Raw genomic sequence first — 25758 nt, 5'->3', positions numbered from 1 at the left:
GGCCTGGAGTCAGGAAGACTCATCTTCCCGAGTTCAAATATGGCTTCTTACACTGGGCAAGTCACTTAACCCTGTTTGCCTCAGTTTCCTCATCTGTAAAATTAGCTGGAGAAGGAAATGGAAAACCACTCCAGTATAACTGCCAAGAAGATCCCAAATGGGATCACAAAAAGTCAGACATGACTGAAAATCACTAAACCAGAAGACTTCTATACTTCAAGGGCCCATGATGTCATGGTATCCAGTGATTAGCACAGTGCCTGGCATTTAACCAGTGATTTGATTTAATAAATGTTTGTTGACTAACCACTGAATAGTATGAGTATTTTTTCTGCCAAAATAATAATAACATCAACAGCAATAAAGAGCTAGTATTTATATAAAGTTATCCCTTATACTTCATGGGGGTGAGGGGCCCTCCCTTCATACCAGAGAAGTCTGATTGTTTTCTTTTTCTTTTATGGGGCGTTTACAGGACCTTACTGTAAAATTTGGGTTGATATTATACAATACTATACATATATTTTGTGCATTTCTGAGTATCTAAACTTTTTCTGTGCTGTCTGCTGGCCTTTGCGCATCATCTGCAGCTTCCACCAAACTCCAAAAAAATTCACATTTAATTTCTTATGCTGATCCACGATATATCAAAATTGCGATGGAGAAAGTCAAAATGTGGAAGGGATAACTACAGTGCTTTAGGGTTTGCAACAAGCTTTACCTAGGTTATCTCATTTGATCCTCACAAAATTTGGAAGGTAGGTGTTATGACTACCCCCATTTTGCAGATAAGTAAACTGAGGGAGAGAGGTGATTTACCCATGGTCACAGAAATTCCAATTACATGATGCAGGATTTTAAACTCACATCTACCTGTCTCTAAATCCAGCACTCTATCCAGTAGCTGAGTACAAACCTTTTAATACAAACACAGGAATCAGGAGGAACTTAGAAAGCTACATTTTTAAAAATAATTCAGAAGATGATGTAGTGCTAACATTCTCATGGGGAAGAAGAAATAAATGTCGCTTCAGAACTTTTATGTCTTCTAAGGGTACTGAAGTTGTTAAATAAAAAAAAAAGAGGACCTAGAGGTGGTTTGATTCTGTTCTAAAGATCTGATAAAGGAAAGAGAAGGAAGGGGAAAAGTGTAGGAAGGAGAAAGAAGGGAGTGGGATTTGCTACTTCTCATAATTAAGATGTTTGAAAAGAAAAATATACAAATATGAAGGAAGTGGTGGGTCACAGCGTCACACACTGTTGTCTGAAATAAAGAAAAGTGGGTTGAACATACAGGCACACTCTCACACACACACACACACACGGATAGAGACAAGTGTAGAAATATATTGAATTTAAACAGGAAAACAAATGGAGAGGGGATGGGGCTATTAGGAGACAGGATAATACTGAGGTGGGAGGGAATAGTCTTAAATAATACCACTAACTTCCTGATCCTGAGGAGAATATGAAAAAGAGAGGAAAAGAGAGGGGGAGAGAGGAGAGAAAAATGAAACAAAAGAAAATAGAAAAGGACTAGAATCTAAGGAGGTGCTTTTGATTGCCTCTTAGACAACTGGGGTGTAGCTGAAATATGTGGTATATCAATGTACTGGGATATTATTGCACCCTAAGAAATGAGAGAGACAATTTCAGAGAATGCTGAGTAGTACGAACTGACACAGAATGAAATAAATAAAGCCAGAGGAATAATTCATACAAGGACAAAAACAATGTTCAGGAGAAAAAATCTTAAAGATTTAGGAACTTTGATCAATTTAATAATCCACCATGTCTCCAGAGGCCCTAGGATGAAGTATGTTACCCACCTCACGAGAGAAGTGATGGGCAGACATAAGGTTCAGAAAGAGACATACATCTTTGGAGGTGGCAAGTGGGTTGGATCTGTTTTTCTTATCTATACTAATTTGTTAAAATGTCTCTTTCCCTCTTCCTTCCTTCTTTTCTTTCTCTCAGTTTTTAACTGGGAGAGGGGGGATCAGAGGTTAACAATAGTGGTGTTCCCTTTCTCCCCCCTCAAAAAAAAAAAGATGACTTGTAACATTTGTTTAAATGCACAGAAGAGAGCAAAAAAAAGTTCAGAAGACAGTTAAGCAGGGAGGTTTTGAAACACTCAGTATACACATACATATATACACATATACATATAAAAGCAAGCAGTACCAAACAGAGATCCACAGTTTTATATAAAATCTTCTTTTGTGTTCTGCAATGTACATAGAAAGGCTATTTTATGGTGTTTGGAACTTTTTTTCTTTTTCCAAAAAGAGAGATAAAGCTTATGACAGAGAGAAACAGAGGTAGAGGGAGATAGAAGTAGAAAGAGAGATAGAAACAGTCACTTGGGGCATTGACAGGTTAAGTCATAAAGATGATAATAAAAGGGAACATTTATATAGCAGCTACTATGTGCCAGACACTGTGCTAAGTACTTTACAATTATTACCTGATTTCATCCTCACAACCCTGAGAGGAAGGTGCTATTATTATCCCCATTTTACAGATGAGAAAATTGAACCACATGGAAGTTAAGTGACTTGCCCAGAGTCACACAACTAGTAGGCTAGATTTGAACTCAGGTCTTTCTGACTCTAGGACCAGCACTCTGCGTACCACCTAACTGCCCCCAAAACACACATATACAATGACCAGAAAAACAACATATGCAATGACGACAACAATATAAACGAAAAGAACCACAATGACACAATCAAAATTGGATGCTTCTAAAGTACAATGTCCAAGCCTGGTCTCAAAGAAGAGATCCGAGAAGGCACCTCTACCAGTTTCTTAGCAGTGGAACACTGTATTTAATATTAGACTTATTTGGTATGTTGGTTAGTTTTGCCCCAAATGTTTTTTCCTCCTCTTTTCCATTTTTTATTACAAGGAATGGCTCTCTAGAAGAGGGAGAGGAAGATATTCAATGGGAAATATCAGTAATTTGGAAAAAAAGATTATTAATACTTTTTTAAAGGTAATGAAGGAGTTGAACTGGATGACCTCTAAGGTCCCCTCTGGCTTTAAATTTATAACCTACACTCATCTTAGATCAAACCCTTGATTTTATAGATGAAGAAATTAAAGGAAGATTAAATGACTTCTAAAGATCACAGAGGTATAAGTAACTGAGACAAGATTTCAACCCAGGCCTTATGATCTCAAGTCCAGTTATCTTCATAAAACAATAGGCCTTAAAATTAATATCATCATCCTTCTCCCTCAAATCTTAAATCTCTTCCTATCTTCTGGTTTTTTTTCCCTGCTATGTACAAACATGTCTAACTCTCCCCCACCCTCAAAATAAAATCTTCATTAGATTAAACCACCCCATGAGTTATCACAGAAGAGCACATTTCTACAGGACATTACAGTTAAAATCCTTGAAAAAGCTGTCTATGCTCACTGCTTCCACGTCCTCTTTGTCCTGTCTGCAATTTAGCTTCCAACCTCATCATTCAACTGAAGTGGTTTTCTCCAAAGTTATCAACGATCTCTTAATTTCCAAGACTAAGGGACTTGGCTCAATCTTCACCCTTGTTGACTTCTTGGCAGCATCTGATGCTGCTGACCATCTTTTCTCCTGGATAGTTCCATGTTTTTCTGACCCTGACCTCTCTCTTGCGTTTTCCCCTACCTATCTGAATGCTCTTTCCCAGGCTCCTCACCTGGATCTTCATCCATATCATGTCCACCATCTGCAGGTGTGCCTCCCCGGCTCTTTGGGAAGCTCTTCTCTTTTTTCCTCAGTACTCTTTGGCTTAGTGATTTCATCAGATCCCATGGGATCCTTTATCATATCTATGCAGATAACAATCAAACCTACGTCTCCAGTCCTCATCTCTCTCCTGAACCCAGTCCTGCATCACCAATTGCTCATTGAACATTTTGAACTAGATGTTCCATTGGTATCTCAAACTCAACATGTCCAAAACAAAATTCACTCTCTGTATCCACAAACCCACCTGTCTTCAGAACTTCCCTATCACTGTTGAGCACACCATCATCATCCTGGGTACTTACATTCGCAACCTCACTGTCCTTCTCGCCACTCTCACTCACTCAACATATATAGAAAACCATCATCAAATCTATCTACCTTTACAACATTACTTGCCTATATATCCCTTTCTCTCCAATCACAGCCACAACTCTGGTTCAAGTTGAATTTGTGAGTGAGGGGGTGGAATAGAGGACAAGATAAGAAAGAGAGAAGGTGGATCTCTGAACAAAATAAGACCTAGTTTTTTAAAAAAGGAATTTAAGTTTCTTGAGGGCTGGAGTGATAGATAGATAGATAGATAGACAGACAGACAGATATGTAGGTATATATGTATGTATATCCCCAATGCTTGGCACAGTGCCTGGTACAAAGTACTTAATAAATGCTAACTGACTGATGTACTCAGTGACAGTTTATCAGGGACCCTATATTCTTCCTTTCTGTATAGCAAGCCATCAAGGTCCCCCAAATCCCTCGTATTTTTGAGACGATAACACTTTGTTCACATAACCAACCATCCGTATTCTAACTGACCAATACTTCACTGTCCTAAGGTCTAACTTTGAAGAATTAAGTCATCACCAACCCAGAGGCAGGTTTAAAGTGTTATTTCCTTTATATTTCCCAATTCAGGACTAAAACCTGTCTAAAACTCCTCTGGTATTCTGGAATAGTTGATAGTTGTTCTCTCCTTGATTTGAATAGCTATGTAAATTTTCCTACTTCAGGGTCTATTTAAGGAATGAGTCCACCTTGATCTCCATGGCTCCCCTAACTTCACTTCAGCTGGAAGATTAAACATATTAAGATAAGTTTCAGTTATTCCTCATCTTACAATAAAATTCATTTTCTGGATTCCTTCTGGAACACATGATAACATAGCACAGATTTTTGTTTTTGTTTTAAAAAAAAAACCAAACCAGGGGCAGCTAGGAGGCGCAGTGGATAGAGCACCAGCCCTGGATTCAGGAGGACCTGAGTTCAAATCTGGATTCAGACACATAACACTTACTAGCTGCATGACCCTGGGCAAGTCACTTAACCTTACTGCGAAAGAAAGAAAGAAAGAAAGAAAGAAAGAAAGAAAGAAAGAAAGAAAGAAAGAAAGAAAGAAAGAAAGAAAGAAAGAAAGAAAGAAAGAAAACAGCTTATTCTACTAAAACTCTACACTAGCTTGCCAGGGTGAAAAACCAACATTTTTAAAAATCCATTCATGCCAGTCAGAGAGTCTTTGACTCAGGTGTGATGGTGGAATATTGTACTATAAATCAAACTGCCCGAATGATAACAGTTTTAAAATAACAAGAAATTCGAATAACATACTTGTGTTGAGGAATTTCCACCGGATCTGAAGGACTATAGAAGTTCCGTCCGATTTGGTACATAGACAGCTTCCGTAAGATCCTATAAGGAGACATTTAAATTTGGTATGCACTCCCCAACGATGTCAGAACTTCTTCTTATTCAGTCATGTTCAACTCTTTGTGATCTCGATTTGCCATTTCCTTCTCCAGCTCATTTTACAGATGAAGAAACTGAGGCAAATGGGGTTAAGTGACTTGCCCAAGGTCACACAGCTGGTAAGTGAGACTGGATTTGATCTCAGGTCTTCCTGATTTCAGGGCTGGAGCTCTATCCACTGAGCCACCTAGCTGCCCAGAATTCTTAGTGACTACTTCTAATATTAACAATCAGAGGTATGCTGAGAAGTATTTAACAACCAGCTGCATGAACACTTTCATGTTTAATCTGACTATTGTCATTTTCTCCATTATTTTCCTAAGTCTAGACAACCAAGAAAACAACAAATTCAGACTCAATTTGTAGTTTGTGTATTTGAGGTATAAATGCTTACAATGAAAACAGAACAGCAGATTTTGAGAAACAGGTACTAACAATACTGAAACAACAATAATATGAACCTAAATATGACAGTATTCTTTGAACTTTACCTGTCTTAGGACCTGAATCCTTATATGCATAGATTTAAGCATATATATATATATATATAAATGTAATTCTTTTATACTTAAAAACAATAGCACAGAAAACATTTGTGTCTCTGTGTGAATGTGGCTGAAAAGATCAATGCAGTATCAATCAATAAGCATTTATTAAATGCTTATTAAATGATAGATGCTGTGATAAGCTCTGGGAATACAAAGACCTAGATAAGACAGTCCCTACCTTCAAGGAGCTTACATTCTGTAAAGGGAGACCACAGGTACAAATGTACAAAAAAAATAAGGTAATAAGGGGGAGAAACTAGCATGGTGGGAAGGGCAGTGAAATCAAAAAAGGCCTCACCAAGACCCATTCAACTCAACTTGAAGGTGCCACCATTTTGGAAAGATGGATTGGAAAGTGGCAGGTAATGTTAAGGAATGTTTTCTTGCCTTTTTTCATCTGGGCACAATTTTTTTTTCTCCTCATGTGAGTTTTCCAAACTGATAGAGAGCTGGTGAACAAATCTAAATAATCCAACCCCCAAAAGAGCCCTAGATGGCACCCCTACAATAGGGTATGTGAAAATTTCCCATTTCTAGGCCAATCCTCCCTCTGATCAACAGCATATACTTCAAAACACAAGTTTTCTGTGTGTTGTATCCAGCAACAGATAAGCACTGACTATTTATCATAAGCACCAACAATCTGCTGTGATAGAAAAGGCACAATAACATGTAAGATTCCACTAGTTTCATTTCAGCACTAAAATGGAAGAATACTTTCATACGACATTATTTTGAATGTTATCTATAAAATGTTTTCTAATTTTAGTAACCCAGGCATCATTAACCTAAAAGACATTTTTGTTTAAAATATCTTACTTTTTGAAGATAATATTGAAAAACTGAATACACGTAGGAGAACTTGATGGTAGCTCACTTATTAATGTAATGGTAATTGTTACATAAATGCCTTTTTGAGTTTCACCTGACAATTCTGTCACCTGTGGGAAGAAAAAAATACATTTGAATAGGCACTGTATGTTCAATAGTCTACATTTTATCCTAAGAAAGATAGAGAATCAAGATATAAAGTCATATTTAATATAAAACAACTTGAAAGGAACTTTAAAAGTCCAAGTGCTAGCATGTAATTAATCAACATCATCACACTCACAGCAATCAGTAAAAAAAAAAAAAGTAGTAACAGAGAAATCGAAAGAGGAGCTACACTGGGTCATCTGTTCAGCTCGGGATCACAAATTTCTCCTATAAGCAAGTAATTATAACAGGAAATAGGGAGTAGGGGTAAGCAAAGATCACAGACTCAGTGCCCAGAGCTTTGGGTCAAATGCCCAGAGCTAATCACTAGCTCAACTCACAGGAAGCCCAGAGAGCAGATGGTGGGACTCAGCCCTACGCCTGAACCGGCAACCTAAGCAGTGGGGAGCACTAACTCAGCACCCACCGCTCAGAACTGGGCCAGCAACAGGGGGACTGCCAGAGACGTTCAAGTGCCCAGCCCCTAGACCAGGCCAAGCACCTTGGTTTTCAGCACAGATTCAGTACCTAAAGCTCTGAGCATAGGGTTGCCAACAGCACATCCTAGACTCAGTACCCTCACTTCAGAAAGCAGCACAGGGGTATCCCTCAGAATGGCAGGAACTGCAAACTGAGACCCCAAAGCTCCCAGCCAGGCCAGAAAGCTGGGTTATCTGGAGCATATGGGTAGAAGAATGACTAAGCAAAAAAAAAAAAATAGTGATGGGGGTGGGGGAGATGCTCAAGACAAACTCAGAAGAATAAAATGTCTCTAATACACCTACAAGCAAAGACTCAAAGAAGCATATAGCTTTCTCACAAGTTCAGTTAGAATTCCTTGAAGAAATTATGCAAGAGTGTAAAAATTAGATTAGAAATGAGTTTAAATAGTTTTAAAATTATAAATGAAATGAGAGTGATAGAGAAAAGAACTGAAAAAGAAATGAGAGGAGGAAGGAGAGACTTGGAGAATTAACAATTTAGCACAAGACATACGAAACTTTCCCTAAACAACAAACTTCCTGAAAATTAAAATGTACCAAACAGAAGCTAATAATGTCATGAAACAAGAAGAAATATGAAAATTATGTCAAAAGATTGAAAAAAGATGAAAATATAAGATATTACCATATCAAAAACTACTGACCTAGAAAACAGATTAAAGAGAATGAATTTAAGACTCACTGGACTACTGGAAGCCGGGACCAAAAGCTAGGGCCTGGATATCAACTGTCCAGATCTCTCAGAATTAGAAGGCAAAGTCAAACTACAAATAATCCACTAGTTACCTCCTGAAAGAAGCCCCAAGATGAAAACTCCTAGGAACATTATAGCCAAAATTCAAAACCTTAGATTTCAGAAGAGAAAATTTCAAAGGGTACAGCGATCAGCTAGGTAGTATGTTATAGGCTAAAGTTTCACAGAGTAATCTTTCCAGAAGGAATGATAAGTTCTAAAGAATTAAATTCTAAAGGCCCAAAGAGGAAAAAACAATGTTGTCTAAAAAGACTATTGTGGTTGTACAGGGAATTTACTGACCAACTTAGATTTTCTTTTTAACTTTTATTAATGCTTTTTGTTTTTTCTACCAGTCACTGCCCAATATAGCTGCTTCAGGCTAGGCGTGACTCAGATCCTGGTAGTCTGGATTTAACACTAGAACAAAATGAGACATTCAACAACGAACAAAAGATTTACTGAGTCACAGCAGCAGAAGAACACTGACCCAAGCATGCACTGAGGACGCCTCCAATTAGTTCAGATGAGTGAAGTCCCCTTCCGTAAGTTGCCCATCACAATCCCCCAATCCCAATGCTAAGTGCTCAGGTAAGAAGAAAGCGATGTGAAGAGAGAGCAAAGTGAGGCTGACAACTTTGTGCAACTCTGCCTCGCTGCAATCCATTTCACAAGCAAGTCAAGACATCACCCCATGATTTTAATGGTCCTCTTTGAAAATGAAGGATGAACAGTAACACAAACAGCCTAAGCCAACCAGGTGTCGAGGAATGTCTCAATACCTAAGGAAATCTAGCCTAACTTGCATGGGAGAGAGGGGTTAGGGTATTGTTCCTCCCACATTATCCCATCTCTACTGAACCCCACCTTAAAACACCAAAAAACAGTTAGTAAAACTAACCAATACAACAGCCAACCCAACATTCTGCACCCATAGTCCCCCACCTCTCTACCAAGAGGAAAGAACTACCAAAATTACGTTTGAAAAGGAAATGTGCTGAAGATGAAAACAAGAGTAAGTAATGAACAATGACTACGACAGCAAAGTAAAATCCTGTAAAAAGAAAATCTGGAATATAAGATACTGCGCGTGATGTTTGGAGACACAGCTCTCAAGCACAAAGATCTCAGAACTACAGGCACTTTACTGTCTGGGGAAGGAGAGAAGATACATTTAAATAACGGACACTCACCAGGAACGTTATAAGTGCTGCGGTTTTTTAATCTAATAACATAGGTAGAGTTTTTATTATCAATTATTGTTTCAAAAGACAATGAACTAATGCTTGAGCAGAATTTGCTTCTACACTATGTATGGATTTTTTTTAAAGGAAAGGCATCTATTAGGAACTACATTAGCCATATTTTCAAAAAATCATTAGTTTAACTTCAGGTTATGGTGGCAAAATTCTTATATTAAGCAACCTCTCAATAACTCTTGCAAACCTGCTAAATGAGGACATGAAACGTGCAGCTGGCAACTGACATAAAATATAAATGACATACAGACAATTTTTTACAGACTAAGGAACATTTTATTAAGGTAATTCCTTCCTCCAGACAAAAATCTCATTTGTGCCACAAAACAGCTGTCTGCAAGATCATTGGGACACCAGGAAAAATCACAGCAGACAAAAGAGGCAGGAGGCATGGCCCCCATATTGCTAACAGCGCCTTATACCTGCTAGAGAGGCTGGGGCAGGCTGGGAGCTGAGCACATAGACTACCACAAGTCAGTCTGCTTGCACATGAGAATAAATTAGTGTATTGGCCCTTGAAACAAACGCACACAAGAACTACTGAGAAAAACGGAAACTAGTGTGTCAGAGAATAAGTTCAGAACAGGCTTTTATTCCACATAGCACAATAAATTACAAATGGGTGAGCAATCTAAACACATAAGGTCATGCTATTTTTTTTAAGACAGTGGAAAGAGGAACTTTGTAGATCCATGCAGAAGAAGAGTTTGGGGAAAAAGGATTAAAAATGATCACAAAAAAGGAAAATAATCAAAACATATAATACATATTTATAAATTTATTATAAATTATATTATATAAATTATATATTATAAGCTATAAATATAGTAATATAAAAATGTGGTAATATATAATGAATATATAAATTATAAATATTTTCAAAATATATTTATAAAACATAAAATAGTTAAAATATAAAATTTAAATCCTCTTGCATGAAAAAAACGAATGCAACAAGAATATATGTTTAGAGTGCAAAGATATAACACAGGTCATCTTCTTTCACCTCCTCATTTTATAGATGAGGAAACTGAGACCCAGAGAGATGAAGTGAGTTACTCAAAGGCATAATAATAATGGCATTTATATAGCAACTATTATGTGCTAGGCACTGTGCTAAGCACTTTTCCAATTTTATTGTCAATATTTATTAATTTGTTGTTGTTGTTCATTTATTTGAGTTGTGTCCATGACCCCCATTTGGGGATCTCTAACAAAGATACCAGAGTGGTTTACCATTTCCTTCTCCAGCTCATTTTACAGATGAGGAAAAGGTAACAGAGTTAAGTGACTTGCCCAGGGTCACACAGCGAGTAAGTATCTGAAGCCACATTTGAACTCAGGTCTTCCTGACTCCAGACCTAGCACTCCACCCGCTGTGCCACCTAGTTAATATTAATAAATCTTTAACAATGTTATTAAGCACCTATTGCGCACCGGTCACTGTGCTAAGCACTTTCATTTAATCCTTACAACCACCTTGGAATGTAGGTGCTACTATTATCCCCATTTTACAGTTGAGGAAACTGAGGCAAACAGAGGTTAAGCGCCTTACCCAAAGTCACATAGGTAGAAAGTGTTTGAGACTGGATTTGAACTCAGGTCTTTCTGATTCTGGACCCTATCCTAGCACTCTACCCATTACACTTCCTTGCTGGGTGATAAATAGCATATCTGGGGTTTGAACCCATATCCTCTCACTCAAAAGCCCCTGTTCTGTCCCTTGCACCATATTGCTTCTCAGGGAGGTCATTTATTCTACTTATTTAGCAAATATTTATTATGTGTCTGCTGTGTGCAGTTCAAGAGACATTTTTCAATGGCAATAATAGCTTGAGTAACTTTGTATCTAACATATGGATATAAATTAGATATAAATTATTAAATTAGATCTAAATCTAATTTTTAAGATATATAAGACAAATTATATAATATCAAGAGCTCAAATCTACCTATTGAACACATACTCATCCTCAAAGGACATCTCAAATGCCATGACTTCCACAAAATCTTCCTTAATCTCCCTCACTGGTGCCAGTTTCTCACTGACTTCACATGACTTTGTTTTGCTTATCTACAACATACTTACATAATATTGCATATTATATTGATCAGTATATAGAGAGGCAGAGTGCTATAGTAAGTAGAGAGCTGTCCTCTAAGCCAGGAAGATCTGGGTTCAAGTCTCTTCCCTGGTATATGCTAGCTATTTGAAACTGAGCAAATCACTTAACTTCTCAGTGAATTAGCCAACTCTCTAAGATTACAAATGGCAGAGAAGTGCCAACCTGCAGGAGTAGAAGGAGTTTCCTCACATGTGAGTTCTCCATACTAACTAAATCAAAGGTCTAGCCCCATCATTAAATAATCTATACTGGTATCTTATCTTCCTACTAGCCCATGAGCTCTACAAACACAGGTTACATATTTTATCTGTATTTCCCAGGAACCACCTGGGTGTACAGTGCTCTGTACACAACATTTGCTTAATCAATGTTTGTTGAATGACTGCTTCCACTGAAATAGTCTTGACAGAATATTCAAACACTAGTTAAAGAGGACTGCTAACATGAATCATTATAGAGCAAAAGTGAGCAAAAAAAAAATCAGCCTTACAGAGAGAGAAAACATTAATCTTAACAGAAAACAAGTTGTTACAAATAGTTCATAAAAAATAATTGATATCCATAGTTATCGGGCCTAACATTTATACAGTGCCTTTTAAACTTGTTCAAAATACTTCCTAACTCTTATCAGTGTATGAAAACTAGCTGGGTGCTCAGAAACCATTCTTTATGTAGCTGAGTGCTCTAAATGTAATGATCAATCCCACTGTAAAATATTTTTAATGGCCAAAAGACGGTATCTGTGGCTGTGTTACTCATACTATGTAAAAGGCATTATTTGTTCAGTACAACCATCAAATAGATTACTTTAGGAAAAATGATCCTTCAGCTTCTATGGGTATAATTAAGGCCCCTGAAAATCAATGAGTGGGCCAGGCATTTTCAGATATATCCCAAAAGAGAAATCACAAAGGCTTCCAGTGGGTGAGCAAAAGTCAGTTCAAAAAGCGACATACTGAATACAGAACACCATATTAACAGCAGGAACCAATATTACACAGTCCCTAAATCTACACCATCTTCAATTCAGTTCAAGAACATCTTCAATTAGCAATAATATAATGAAACAGATCACAAAGAAAAGGATTACTGACTTAACATGCGAACAAATACTCAATTACCTCAAACTGCAAAATACTGAAAAAGGCTTATGCCTGAAAGATTCTCCAACTCAAAATTAAATGAAAATGCTACATAACCAGAACACAGTGGGCTGTTCTTTTTTTCAGTACCTTAAATGTAACCATCCGGAACAAGTTTAAGTTACATCAATAAGTGGAGTGACCATTGGAGCAGCCTTGAGGATTCATCAAAGGAGATGGTCCTCAAGGATGCCCAATGAGGGCATTTCTGGCAGAAGTTTGTAAAATGCTGCCAAATTGTGGAATTTCAATTAATGCTACTGATATCAATCTTATAAAAAAGGTGAAATGAAATTCAATATTGGCAGGGCTGTGCGGGTAAAAACATGGTTGGCTGGTAGGACTGTAGATTAGTGGCAAGTATTTTGGAGAGCAACACAGCAAATGCGATAAGAGGTATAAAACACATCACTTTAAGAAAATATGCGAGTTAGTTTTTCACAACATATCTACTATGGAAGTGTTGTGCATAACTGCACATGTACAACCTATATTGAGTTGCTTGCCTTTTCAATGAGGGTAGGTGGGGAAGGAGGAAGGGAGAAAATTTGGAACCCAAAGTTTTAAAAAACATATGTTTAAAAAAAATGTTTTCATATGCAACTGGGAAATAAGAAATACAGGAAACGGAGTATAGAAGTCTATCCTGCCCTACAGGAAAATAGAAGGGGAAGGGGATAAGAGAAGGGGGGGGAGAGATAGAAGAGAGGGCAGACTAGGGGAAGGGATATTCAGAATGCATGCCATTTTGGGGTGGGGGAGGGGTGAGATGGGGTGAAAATTTGGAACTCAAAATCTTGTGGAAGTAAATGCTGAAAACTAAAAATGAACAAATTTATATTTAAAAAAAAGTTTTTTTAAAAGAAAAAGAATAAATGTGATTTACACTGCCCTTTCCAGTTATAAAGCATTTTCAAACACACTTTCTCATTTGAACCTCATAACAACCCAGTGGTTGCAAAGTAAGAACAACTACTTTATGGATCAAGGAAGGTGAGGCTTAGGAAAGATAAGTGAACTGCTCCTGACTCATAAGTGACAAATCCAAAGGTTATATCCAGACACAAATTGCGATAAGCTTGCTTATTTCAAGAACAAAAGTTTAAAGGTAACAAGTAAAGAAACATGAGCAACGCAACCAAATTTGAGGAACTGAATTTTCATAATAAAATCTCTCAGAAATATTACCAATTCTTTTTTTTAAAAAAAACAGAGAAAAGTCTTAGGGTAGAGGGCAATTGTAAACTCACAGACTGTTATAATTAAACAAGGTTTAGAAATAAGAGTAAAGCAACAGCATGTATTAAGGGGAAGAGGGGCACACTTACAAACTTGGTGCTTATTTCAGAAAAATATGGTTTTTCCCTTGAAGAACAGTGTCCAAGTAAAAGCTGGAGCAAATAAATACAAGGAGATAAGGCCGAATAGGATATGAGGCTCTAGTTTCTACAGTACTAGGGGCTGACAACGTCTTAATCAAGGAGGCTTTTAGCTGGCATGTGCACAGTGCTAGAGAAAGGGAGTAAGCCAAACAGGCACCCAGCTTCTTCTCTCCCACTACAGGTCCCCCAAATGGGAGAAAGAGGAGGTTGTCTGCTATTTCTATCAAGCAAGACGTGTTTCCAGAACATGTAATGGATCTCAAACTATTTAAAGTTTTCTTTTTTCAACTCCAACCTTTGTAGTTTCTTTCTAGATGCTTCCAATTGACAAATGAATGATAATACACAGTAGTGAGAAAACAGGAATCATACTATACCTTTTCTTCTAGCTTTTCTGAGAGAAAAAGCATGGTACCATCAAAGACTTTGGCCTTTTTCAGGAATTTACTGTGACTGTAAAGCAAAGCAATTCTCAGTCGCTTGGATGCTAAGTCTGGAGTGAACACCACATGGTACTGGAAGAGATGCCATTCTCTGGGCAAACCTAGATTAAAGAGGTTAGTAACTAGTTTCACTGGAGCTCCACTGGAACCTGAAAAAAAGCAAATAGATTTCTGTATTTATTTGTTTCAACAAAAATGAGGCCATCTTATCTTTGACAGAATTGTTAATGACCATAGAATTTCAGACTACCACAGCTAGAAAGTAATGTCAGAGAAGGAATTTGGCCTCAAGTCTTTCTGGGTCCAAGCCCAACATTTTATTAATAATAACAATAATAACTAGAATTTGTACAGGGTTTTAAGGTTTGCAGAGTACTTTACACATATTATCTCATTTGATCCTCACAGCAACCTTGGAAGAGAGGTGCTATTATCATTCCCATTTTACAGATAAGGAAACTGAAGCTGAGAGACACTAAGTGACTTGCCCAGGGTCACACAGCTAATAAGTGTCTGGGGCAGCCACTGAACTCAGGAAAAAAAAAACCAAAAACCAGGGGCAGCTAGGTTACACAGTGGATAGAGCACTGGCCCTGGATTCAGGAGGACCTGAGTTCAAATTTGGCCTCAGACATATAACACTTACTAGCTGTGTGCCCCTGGGCAAGTCACTTAACCCCATTTGCCTAGCCAAAAACCAAACTGAACTCAGATCTTTCTGACTCCAGGCCCAGTTCTCTGTGCATTATGGCGCCACCTAGCAGCACTACACTGCCTCTACAAATAAGAAAATTAAGACCCAAAACGCAAACATCTTCTGTATTTTAGACACAAAAATTATCCCCTTGTATTAAATGAACAAACAGTGAAGACAGTGCATAACATGAAAGCCTTATACCTGTTTTACAGTCTCTGACATGTGCCAACTTCTCCCTGGTGTGGATTCCCAGCTCCAGAAAACTATTCCAGGTTTTCCCTCCTCTTTGAATAAGAGTATTTCCAGCCCCATCTCCAGCAGATCCACTTCCTTTGACTGAAATAGGAATCAAAAGCTCTAATTTCCAAGTGCTATTATGCCAATTTTCACTCTGGTCAAATTAGCTGGAGCTAGTGTATGGAAAAAAAAAATTCCCTTACCAACAGAATTTACAATCTAAGCAATGCGAATAAAGCTTGCCTACATCTGCTAACAACAAGCTATTAATTCACCAGAGTCTTTGTTGGGAATTGTGACCTACCTGTCCAATCTTCTTACACATCGCTCCCCACCATACACTCTGATCCAGTGACACCAGACTCCTGGCTGTTCCACAAAGGAAATGCTCCATCTCTTGGCTCGGGGCATTTTCTCTGACAGTCCCCAGTGCCCGGAATATCCTCCCTCATCTCAACCTACTGCCTTCCCTGGCTTCCTTTAAGTCCCACCCAAAATTCCATCTCCTACAGGAAGACTTTCCCAATCCCTCTTAATTCTGGTGCCTTCTATCTTTTAGTTATTTCCTATTTATCCTGTAAATAGCTTGTTTGTACATTTTTGTTTTCTGTTGCTTCCCCCAGTAGACTGTAAGCTCCTTGAGGACCTGGACTGTCTTTTGCTCTACCCAATACTTGGTATAGTGTCTGACACAGAGTAGGCACTTAATAAATGTTTTTTGGCAAGGCATTTTTCAGTTGGCTGAAAATGAGTAAAACATAAGTAACTGAAAATTTTTTAGTCATCTGTAGATTCCTAAGATGCAAGGCTCACAACTTCCTGTGCCACAGGTTTGTGAAAGCATTTTAGTCAAATTAAAAATTGTAACTCTAAGCCTATTTCTCTCATTTAAAGTAGAAATCACCGTTACATATCCCTGCATTCTACTCCTATGTTCCCCCCTCCACGAGTCAGTTTCAGATGGAAGGTAAGCGAGATTTTTGCCAGCTTTAGTCTGGCTTACTGACAAACCTGTCAGGGCTATACATCCATTCATGAAAAGCCGGTAAATTTTAATGTCCCACATCTTCTCCTCACCCATAAGGGCAAGTGAGATTATCAACAACATCCTCATATTATTAGTCAGTGGGTATTTATTAAGCACTTATTAAGTGTCAAGCCCTAAGCAAGTTGATAGGGGTACAAAGGCAAATATCTAACATCTCTCCACTCAAGGAGCTTACATTCTGTCAGGGAGATTGACACCCACACCTATAAATAAATATAAAATAATTAGCTTGGATTGGTCACAATCCTTCCTCAATTACATACCTAATGAGTATGTCCACTGTCCCAGATATGATAATTCATAGGAACTTAGGCAGATCCCGAAATCCAAGCTAGAGTTGGTAGCAATCATTGCTAGGTAAGCCAAACATTAAAGTGTACTTTTATTCTAGCCTACTTATCTTGAAAAAGAGTTGGAAATGAAAGGAAAAGGCCCCATAGACACAAAAATATTTAGAGCAACTCTTTTCATGGTGGCAAAGAACTAGAAGTTGAGGGGATGCCCATCAACCAGAGAATGGATGAACAAGTTGTGGTATATGATTGTGATGGAATACTATTGTGCTAAAAAAAAATGATAAAGGGCATGGATTCAGAAAAACCTGGGAAGACCTATGTGAACTGATGCAAAGTGAAATGAGTAGAGCCAGGAGAACATTGTACACAGTAATGGCAATACTGTAATAATGATCAACTGTGAAAGACTAGTTACTAATCAATAAAATGCTCAACTGATAAATACAATGATCCACCATAACTTCAAAGGACTCATGAAGTAAAATGTTATCTTCCCCCAATTAGAGAACTGATAGAATCAGAGAACAGAATGAAGCATATTTTTTTCTTTCTTCAATTTTCTTGCATTTCCCCCCACAACATGGCTAACACAGAAAAATGTTTTTGTCTGACTTTGTATATATAATAAGAATCATATTTTTTGCCATTTCAATGATGAGGAAGAAGCTGGAGGAAGAGAATTTGGAACTGAAAATAAAAAAATGTTAAATTTATATAATAAAAAATTAAAACTGAGGTATTGTTTTGAGGTTTTTTAAAAATTTATTTAAGTAATGATTGACTTCTGGAAACCAAGAATATAACTAAAATGTATCTCATGACAATCTACACCCAGTGCAGTTATTCTGGTATAGATTTATACAGATTTGGTATAGATTTTTTTGTATTCACTAGGCAGATCACTCAAAAAAAACCCAAACCCAAAACATAAGGCATTACTTATTACTAGTAATGAGAGTGATTTGGGGGGGAAATACTAATGCACCAGAATTTATACACTCCAAATGAGTGCTGTCCTTTAAAATAGGCACCCTGTGAGGCTATACCCTCCATTCCAGGGACAAGCCATCATTTAAAATATTTCTGGAACATCTCTTTAGCAACTGTTCTTTGGAAGCAATTTATGAGCCACATAAGGAAAAAAGTCTTTTAAAAAAAAAATAGTCCTATCTTTTGTTTCTTCAAAAACTGGCATTTACCTTATTCACCTGACTTGGATCTCCAAATGACTTTTAGCTATTTCTAAAAAATCAAATTCACCCACTATCCAATCCCACAAGCATTTACTAAGCATCTGACATGTGCAGGACACCACACCAGATGTTGGAGACACTGAGATAGACCAAAAAAACAAAATCCCTGCTTTCAAGAAACTTACAAATTCCACTGGCGGCACAAAACATATAAACAGATAAAATGCATGCGTGATTGAAGGGAAAGAGCACTAGCAACAAGGAAAACGTTTCCCACAGAAGATCAATCAATAAACACTTATTAAGTACCTACTACATGCTTGGATGGCACATGGGCTAAACCTTGAATGAAGCTGGGAGGCTAAGGGGTGAATAAGGTGAGAGCACATTCCAGGCATCAGGAATGCACAAAGGCAAAAAGTGGGAGACAGAATGCTGAGTTTGGGGGACAGCAAATGGGACAGTCCAAATCTAAGGAAGGTAACATGCAAGAAGTGGATAGTCAAGTGAATAAGATTTAAGAAGTAGGAGGAAGTAAGATCACAGAATCAAAGATTTAGAGTAGAAGAGACTTTAGAGGCCCAATTCCACCTTTTTACAGATGAGGAAAATAAAGCCCAGTGGTGTGATTTGCCCATGGTCACACAGGCAGTAAGTGGTTGAAGCAGTATTTGAACCAAAGATCTATAAGTGCACTACAATGCCCTTACATTGTAGGCTCCCAATAATGACTCAAGGGATTGGCATTTAGTCCTAAAGGCAAATTGATTTGCTACAAGTTAGGTTACTTAAAATAATATGCAACTTATGAATGCCCCAGCAACACTCTGGGAAATGTCAGCACTACCAGACTATTTGTAAGTGTAAGTGTAGGAGAATAGATGTATTCAGATATCTAAGTTCTAGTGTATTCCCTGAAAAAATATTCGCATTATCTATAGCCACACATCATACAGGAAAATCTAAGTTGTTCACACAAACAAAAATTTGGAAAGTTTCTCCACAACTCTTTCATGAACACATAGATGTATAACACTGCTGCTCATAAAATCTGCCCAGCTATGCCAAGAAGGCAGGGAAGTTGGCTCTATGGGATGCCAGGGGACCCCTCAAGACCCCCAAATGTAGCCTGCCACAGGAGAATCCTGGAGAAAAAAAATTAAATGTGTGTTCTAGAAAGGGCCCTCTTGCCTGAGGAGTGGGCTCCTCACCACTTCCTCACAGATTTAAGGCAGAGGTACTACTCCAACATAATGTCTCGGTAGCTCGGCTAACCCACTTACACCTCTGTGGAATCCTATCAGTGTCCAGGAGACTGGTACTGGCTGAGGCTTCACTGTCACACACAACAGGATGATTCTGAAATGAACAATAAAAGTATTTCTTTAAAAATCTGAGGCACAAAAACAGTTTTGAGGTAGGAATCAACAAACCAGATATTTTGTCAGAGTCCACATAGCACAGTGTCCTTGTAGTCACAATTAAATATCAACAGAGTTAATTCATCAAATACTTATTGAGGGCAAAGCAACATGCTGGGTCCTGGGGGAGACAGAAAGCTAAACAACCCACAACCCCTTGCCTGCATAGAGCTTATAATCCAGTAGAAAAGACATGGCACAAATACAAACAACTACAAAAAGAGTATTAAGTGGAAAAGAGTGGTGAGGAAACCTTGCTCTTTGCCTCACCCCACATATCTAATCAGTTGCTAAATGCTGCCATTTCTATCTTTACATCATCTCTCACATCCCATCACTCACCTCAACACACAGCTATGACCTCTGTCCAGCTCACAATCGCTTCCTAATTGGTTCCCTTGCCCTGTTCCTTCCCCCTCCAAGCCACCCTACATACCACTGCCTGTATTTTCCTTAAGCTTTGCTCTGACCTCGTGATTCCAGGGGTTTCCTATTTATTGCTGCTAAGATATAAACCTCTAGCTTTTAAAGCCCTACAATCTGGACCCAACCTAATTTTTCAGCACCACTTATACATTATTGCCTCCCCAAATCCTGCAATCCAGCCAAACTGTGTCTCTCTCTGTTGTTTACACATAACACTCAATCTCTATCTCTGTGCCTTCTCTCTGGCCTGCCTCCATGCCTGAAATACGTGAAGACTTTCCCAGGCAGAATGGGCAGATGAGAACAGTTTGTTCCAACAACCATGAAGGTGGCTGAAGCAGGTGCTATGGAGAGCTTGGAGCTGGACTCTGGGGGAGTTCAAATGATGGCCTTTGTATAACTGATGACTTTGTGTGACTCTGATTCACTTAAATTCAATTCATGAACAAGTCAAGCCACTGCCCCATGATGTCACTGGTCCTCTTCAAAAAGGACAAACAACATCAACAACAATAGCACACTCTCCTTACTTCCTCCTCTTAAGAGCCCCTTTCTTCCTTTAAGATGTAGTCCAAGAACCATCTTGCTAATGAAGTCTTTCCTGAACCCCCCCACTGCTACTGATCTATGTATGCATTTATTAACTTTATGATGTGCATGTACACGCCCAGCACGAGCACTTGTGTACGCAGTGTTGTTCGTCTTCCATTTTTGAATGACATCATGAGGCTATGGCTTGATTTGCTCATTAATTAGATTTAAGTGAGGCAAAGGTACACAAAGTCATCAGCCTCACTCTCTCCACCAGTCACTGAAGTCCAGTGGCAAGACAAAAGTCAAGATGACTAGCAACGGCCTAGGATGCAGTGAATGACCTTGGCAAGTTCAATGTCTGACCAAGCTCTAAGCGCTCTGTAGCTCCTACTTTAGCCACCTTCGTGGCCATTGGAACAAACTGCTCTCCTCTGCCCATTGTGCAAGGGAAAATCTTCACATGCTTGGGGTAGATGTCCTCCTAACTCACTGACACATTTGAGAGCTGTTGATTACTTGCAACATGGTTTAGCCCATATGCTGAGAGAGTTCATAAAATGAAACAATCCCTACTAACAGGGTCTCGCATTCGAATGAAAAAGACGGTTAAGAACATGTAAAAAAAATAATATATGCATGTGTATATATATATATATACACACACACACACACACAGAGATGCTTATTTATAAGTATATACACACACATATATTTACCCACACATACATCTGTTCATATTCTAATGAAACAGCAAGTACATGTAAATGTATCTATCATATATATGTACATACACATATATGTACTTGCAGCTGTCTCTCTTTAAATGTAAATTCCTCCCTAGTAGGGATTGTTTTATTCTTGGCATTTGTATTCCCAGAGACCAGCACAGTGCTTGGGAAATACTAGGTACTTAGTATCTGCTGAATGATTGGGGGGGGCGGGGGATGAGGAAGGATGATCCCAGGGATGTCCAAACAGGAAGAAGAAATAGAAGAAAAGAACACAGGAAACATAATCTCCACAATGGAAGAGGATGTTGCCTACTTTAGTCAACAGGACAAGGAAAAGTTATCATTTGACTAAACATGGCTATAATGACCTAAGATAATATTCACATTTCAGCAGGCATGACTCCATGGTTCATATAGTACTTCATGAACATACACACATAAATGTGAGTATGTGAGTGTGTGTGTGTGTATAAAGACAGGATAAGAGCTAGACTGTGATTTCACTGGAACAGGGAACTCCCTGGTGAGGTAATGCCCTCTACCAATGCAGGTTGGTACCTTCTCTGCAACTTAGTAAAATAAAAAAAGTTTCCTAAAGCACTGAAGGGATAAGTGATTTGCCAAGGATCATACAGATAATATGTGTCAGAGGCACATGAGGCACAGTATGTGTTAATATTTTAACTAAACCTTTCTGAAACTCCAAGGTTGGCTCTTTAACCCCTCTACACCATGCTGATTCTCTGCTAACAGATATGTGGGGGAGGGAGGATAATAAGTGGGAACCCAAAGATATTTGGTGAAGTACTGAGTAGGAAGGTATATTAGAGACAAGAAGCATGGGGTAAGAGTCCTGTCTATGATATCTGTGGGACTATAACCAAATTCCTGAAAGCATTTCAACTCAGACTAGAAGACTAGCTGTCAGAGACATTGTAGAAGATCACTGCTTGGATTTGGGTTGGACTAGATGGGGTAGCTGGTGTAGTGGGAAAAGCAGCAGATTTGGCTTAAAGAGGACCTAGGTTAAAATTTGAATCTATTACTTACTGTTTGTAGCAACAAGCAAATTCCTTCTGTGTCGGGGGAGGGGAAGGTTGGGAACAAAGGGAATGAGGACTGCTCATCTGTACTCTTCATCTGTAAAATGAAGGGTTTGAACTCTATCCTATGATGACTAAGGTCTCTTCCAGCTCTAAATCTGTGATCCTATAACCTCTGGGTGCCTTCAGGCTCGATGAGAAAATCAGAGACCTCTGGGCTATTTACTCCCTGAATCTCAATTTCCTCATCTGTAAGATGGGTATGTGTGTCATCTACTTCACAGAATTACTGTGAGGAAAACTGCTTTGTAAACATTAAGTTGCTGTATGACTCACTAATTTTTCTGTTACACTATAAGGTTTATGAGGACAAGGGTTATGTCTTACCTGAATTTTCAATCTACCTCTAACAAAGTGCCCTGCACAAAGCAAGATTTTAATAAATGCCTTTTGAGTGAGGTAATTAATTAATCAAAAAATCAACAGGAAAGAAAATGGGTATAGAAATGTAGATAACAGGAATTACTGCTGGTTTTTTTTTCTATATTTCTGCATTTTTTGTATGTCCAGAGATGTTACAGAAGCCCAACCCCAGTAAGGTTAATCAAGGCATATTTTATACTGAGGCCTGCATGGCATACGAGATGACAGCAGGCTTGGAGCCAAGATAACTGGGTTCACGCCCTGCCTCTGACATATACTAGGTAGAATGTCATGAGCAAGTCACTTAATGTTCCCATGCTTCAGGCAACTCTTAAGAGTGTAAATCCCAGACAGACAGCAATTGTAGGGAGGTTCCACATTAAGAGTTCCTTCAACTGATAAAACAGTTACTTGCCCAGGGTCACACAGTTGTTTAAGTGAAAAGCACCATGATTCTAGAAAGATCCAATTGAACATTTTCTGGTCTAAGAAACTACCTAAAAATACTAAAGTCTGGCACTGGAAATACAACTCAAAGTACTTTCCAGTGGCTGGCCAAAGCCCTCTCTTTTCTGTGATCTCTATTTTTATTTAGGTAGGACTTGGTTTCTGCATGAAACTGACTGGAGGGGGAAAGGGAGAAGCAAAGATAAATCACATTATGTTGTTGTTCAGTCATGTCCAACTCTTTGTGGCCCCACTTAGGGTTTTCTTGGCAAAGATATTAGATGGGTTTGCCATTTCCTTCTCCAGCTCATCGTTATAGATGAGGAAACTGAGGCAAACAGGGTTAAGTGACTTGCCCAGGGTTACACGGCTAGTGTTGAGGCCAGATTTGAAGATGAATCTTCCTGAGTTCAGGCCCCACAATCTCTCCACTGCACCTCCTAACTGCCCCCAAATCATAAGTATCCATAATTGTATTTTTATTGTACTTTATAACTTAAGCCTTAAACTTAAACATGAAATTTAAATCTATGAGAGCCAAACAACAAAGATCCGAGTCCCACTGTCCAGTAGTCTAAGTGACTCCTTAAAGTATAATAGTATCTACTATCTACTATCCGCTACCATTAATATAGTAGAAACCAACCAATCCAAAAGCATTCATTAAGCAAAGACCATGTACTAGAGACTGGTAGCAAATTATAATGCCTCTAGGAGAGGTGTTCTAACCTGGGGACTATGAACTGTTTTTTTTTTAATATTTTCATAAATGTTTCAATAATATTTTGTTATCCTTTGCAATCCTATATATTTTAAGCATTTAAAGACATTACTCTGAGAAGGGCTCTCTAGGCTTCACCAGATTGCAAGGGGTCCATGACAAAAATGATCAAGAACTCCTGCCCAAAGATACAAGGCAGATTCCTCGGCTTAGTAATGAAAGCCCCCAACGGAGAGGCAATGAGGTACCCTAAGAAGAGTGCAAGATCCATAACTAGAGAAGAGTTAGAGGTCCCTAGTTCAAATAGTGGCTCTGCCACTTACTAAGTGGGTGATCCTGGACAAGTCACTGGACCTCTCAGTTCCTCCTCTGTAGAACTGGATGACTTTTAAAAGGTCCATTTCTAGTTCTCAATCTGTAATTGCTATGAGGACCCTGCACGCTATATACATATATATGTGTGTGTATGTGTGTATGTATGTATATATACATATATATATATATATTTAATTTAAGGGGTCTAGTCCACTTAGAAAATGGTCACCAGCATGATACATTAGTAAAAGGTAAGAGGAAGATAAAATCAAAAGGAAAAATATTTTTTGGAAGAGCGAAATAGGAGAGAAAAGGTCAGAAAGCAAACAAATCTACAATATGGCAGATACGGACCCATGATGACGCCTGTGATTGTCCCAGATTCCTGGATTCCAGGTTTCTGCAGAGACCTCGGGCTCTTACTCTGGCTCTTCCAGTCATGTTTATCTGTAAGACAACTTTAATTATTGAGCAAATCTGCCTCTGGCCCTTTGATTTTTTTTTCTTCCCCTAAGAGTGTGTTAATAGCTCTTTCGCTTACCCCAATGAATAAGAGAACCCAATAACTAAACTTCCAAGCTCTGTGCTGGACAAGAATAGGAGAGGGGAAGGCTGGAGAGAAAGGGCGCGGTGGGGGGGAAGGGGTGTGCGTAGATTTTTTTAAAAGTGTAAGAGTTGGACGGGATACTAGAGACCATGCAGCCCAGGCTGCACCCTTTGGTAACTCTGTGCATTCAAGTTGCTCTAGGCCTAAGTTTCCTCATCCGTGAAACGAGGTTCTGTAACATGCAAAATTAAAAAAACAGCAAACGATCAAAACGTAGATTAACACGCCTCTAAATCACTGACTGTAAAACATATGCACTGATGCCCCAGAAAGGAAGGGTGCTTTTCGGGGTCGAGAAAGAGGCCACGGCGCAACTGACCGGGGAAAGAGGGAGGGGGGGTGGCCCCAAAAAAGAAAAAGATGAGGCGAGATCTACCCAGGGGGCTTCTGGAGGCCGGCTCCCCGGGCAGTGGCGGGGAATCCACTGCAGCCTGGCCAAAGAATCTCCGAGGCTACACCCGGCCACGGCAAAGGCGGGAAAGGCGTCGTGGGAGCAGGGGAGGTCCGGAGGACACCATCGGGGACATGGCGCCAGCAGCCCAGAGGACTGGATCAGGAAACTGGCGCTCAGACACCCAGAGAACCAAGCATCTAGCCCTTATGTGTGGTGCAAAAATGCGTACAGACCCTACCAGCCGCTGCAAAGTCTCCAAGTCGGGCGTCCTCCTCCCGGGCTGCGCTCCGGCCTCTGGGCGCACGGTGTTCTGCACCCCACGTGGGTTCTGACCCAAGCCAGGCTCCACCCTCTCCTAATTCTGCCACCGTCACCCCACAACACGCACACGCCACCCCTTCCCACCCTGTGGGGTCCAGGCTCCACCCACGTGGCCTCCGAGCAGGGATACCTTTCGCTGAGCTCGAGAACCAGCATCTAGGTAAGTGGGGACCCGCTCTGGGCTGTCCAGAGAGTCCTCAGACTCTAGATTCAAGCCATTCTCCTTCCTTTTTGAAAATGTTTTTTTTTTAATTTTCACGTAAAAGCGTTTTTTAACATGCGTTTTAAAATTTTAGACATCCAAA

General features: G+C 39.1%; 1 protein-coding gene across 1 annotated transcript in view; it reads right to left on the bottom strand.

The window, feature by feature from the left end:
• The window catches only part of PIWIL4 (piwi like RNA-mediated gene silencing 4), a 67802-nt gene extending 43230 nt beyond the window's left edge, over nucleotides 1-24572 (bottom strand). The window contains exons 1-6 of the mRNA XM_021000696.2: nucleotides 24486-24572; nucleotides 19354-19429; nucleotides 15498-15632; nucleotides 14534-14748; nucleotides 6853-6974; nucleotides 5348-5428 (exon numbers count right to left, since the gene is read on the bottom strand). Coding sequence (XP_020856355.1) covers nucleotides 5348-5428; nucleotides 6853-6974; nucleotides 14534-14748; nucleotides 15498-15632; nucleotides 19354-19429; nucleotides 24486-24572 — 716 coding nt within the window. The remainder of the gene's footprint in view (nucleotides 1-5347; nucleotides 5429-6852; nucleotides 6975-14533; nucleotides 14749-15497; nucleotides 15633-19353; nucleotides 19430-24485) is intronic.
• Between the last annotated feature and the right edge of the window lie 1186 nt (nucleotides 24573-25758).

Source organism: Phascolarctos cinereus, unplaced genomic scaffold (assembly GCF_003287225.1).
Source record: "Phascolarctos cinereus isolate Bilbo 61053 unplaced genomic scaffold, phaCin_HiC Scaffold_726;HRSCAF=1367, whole genome shotgun sequence".
NCBI classification, from domain to species: Eukaryota; Metazoa; Chordata; class Mammalia; order Diprotodontia; family Phascolarctidae; genus Phascolarctos; species Phascolarctos cinereus.
The sequence above is the reverse complement of the archived record's forward strand: the minus strand, read 5'-3'. Positions and strand labels throughout refer to the sequence as shown.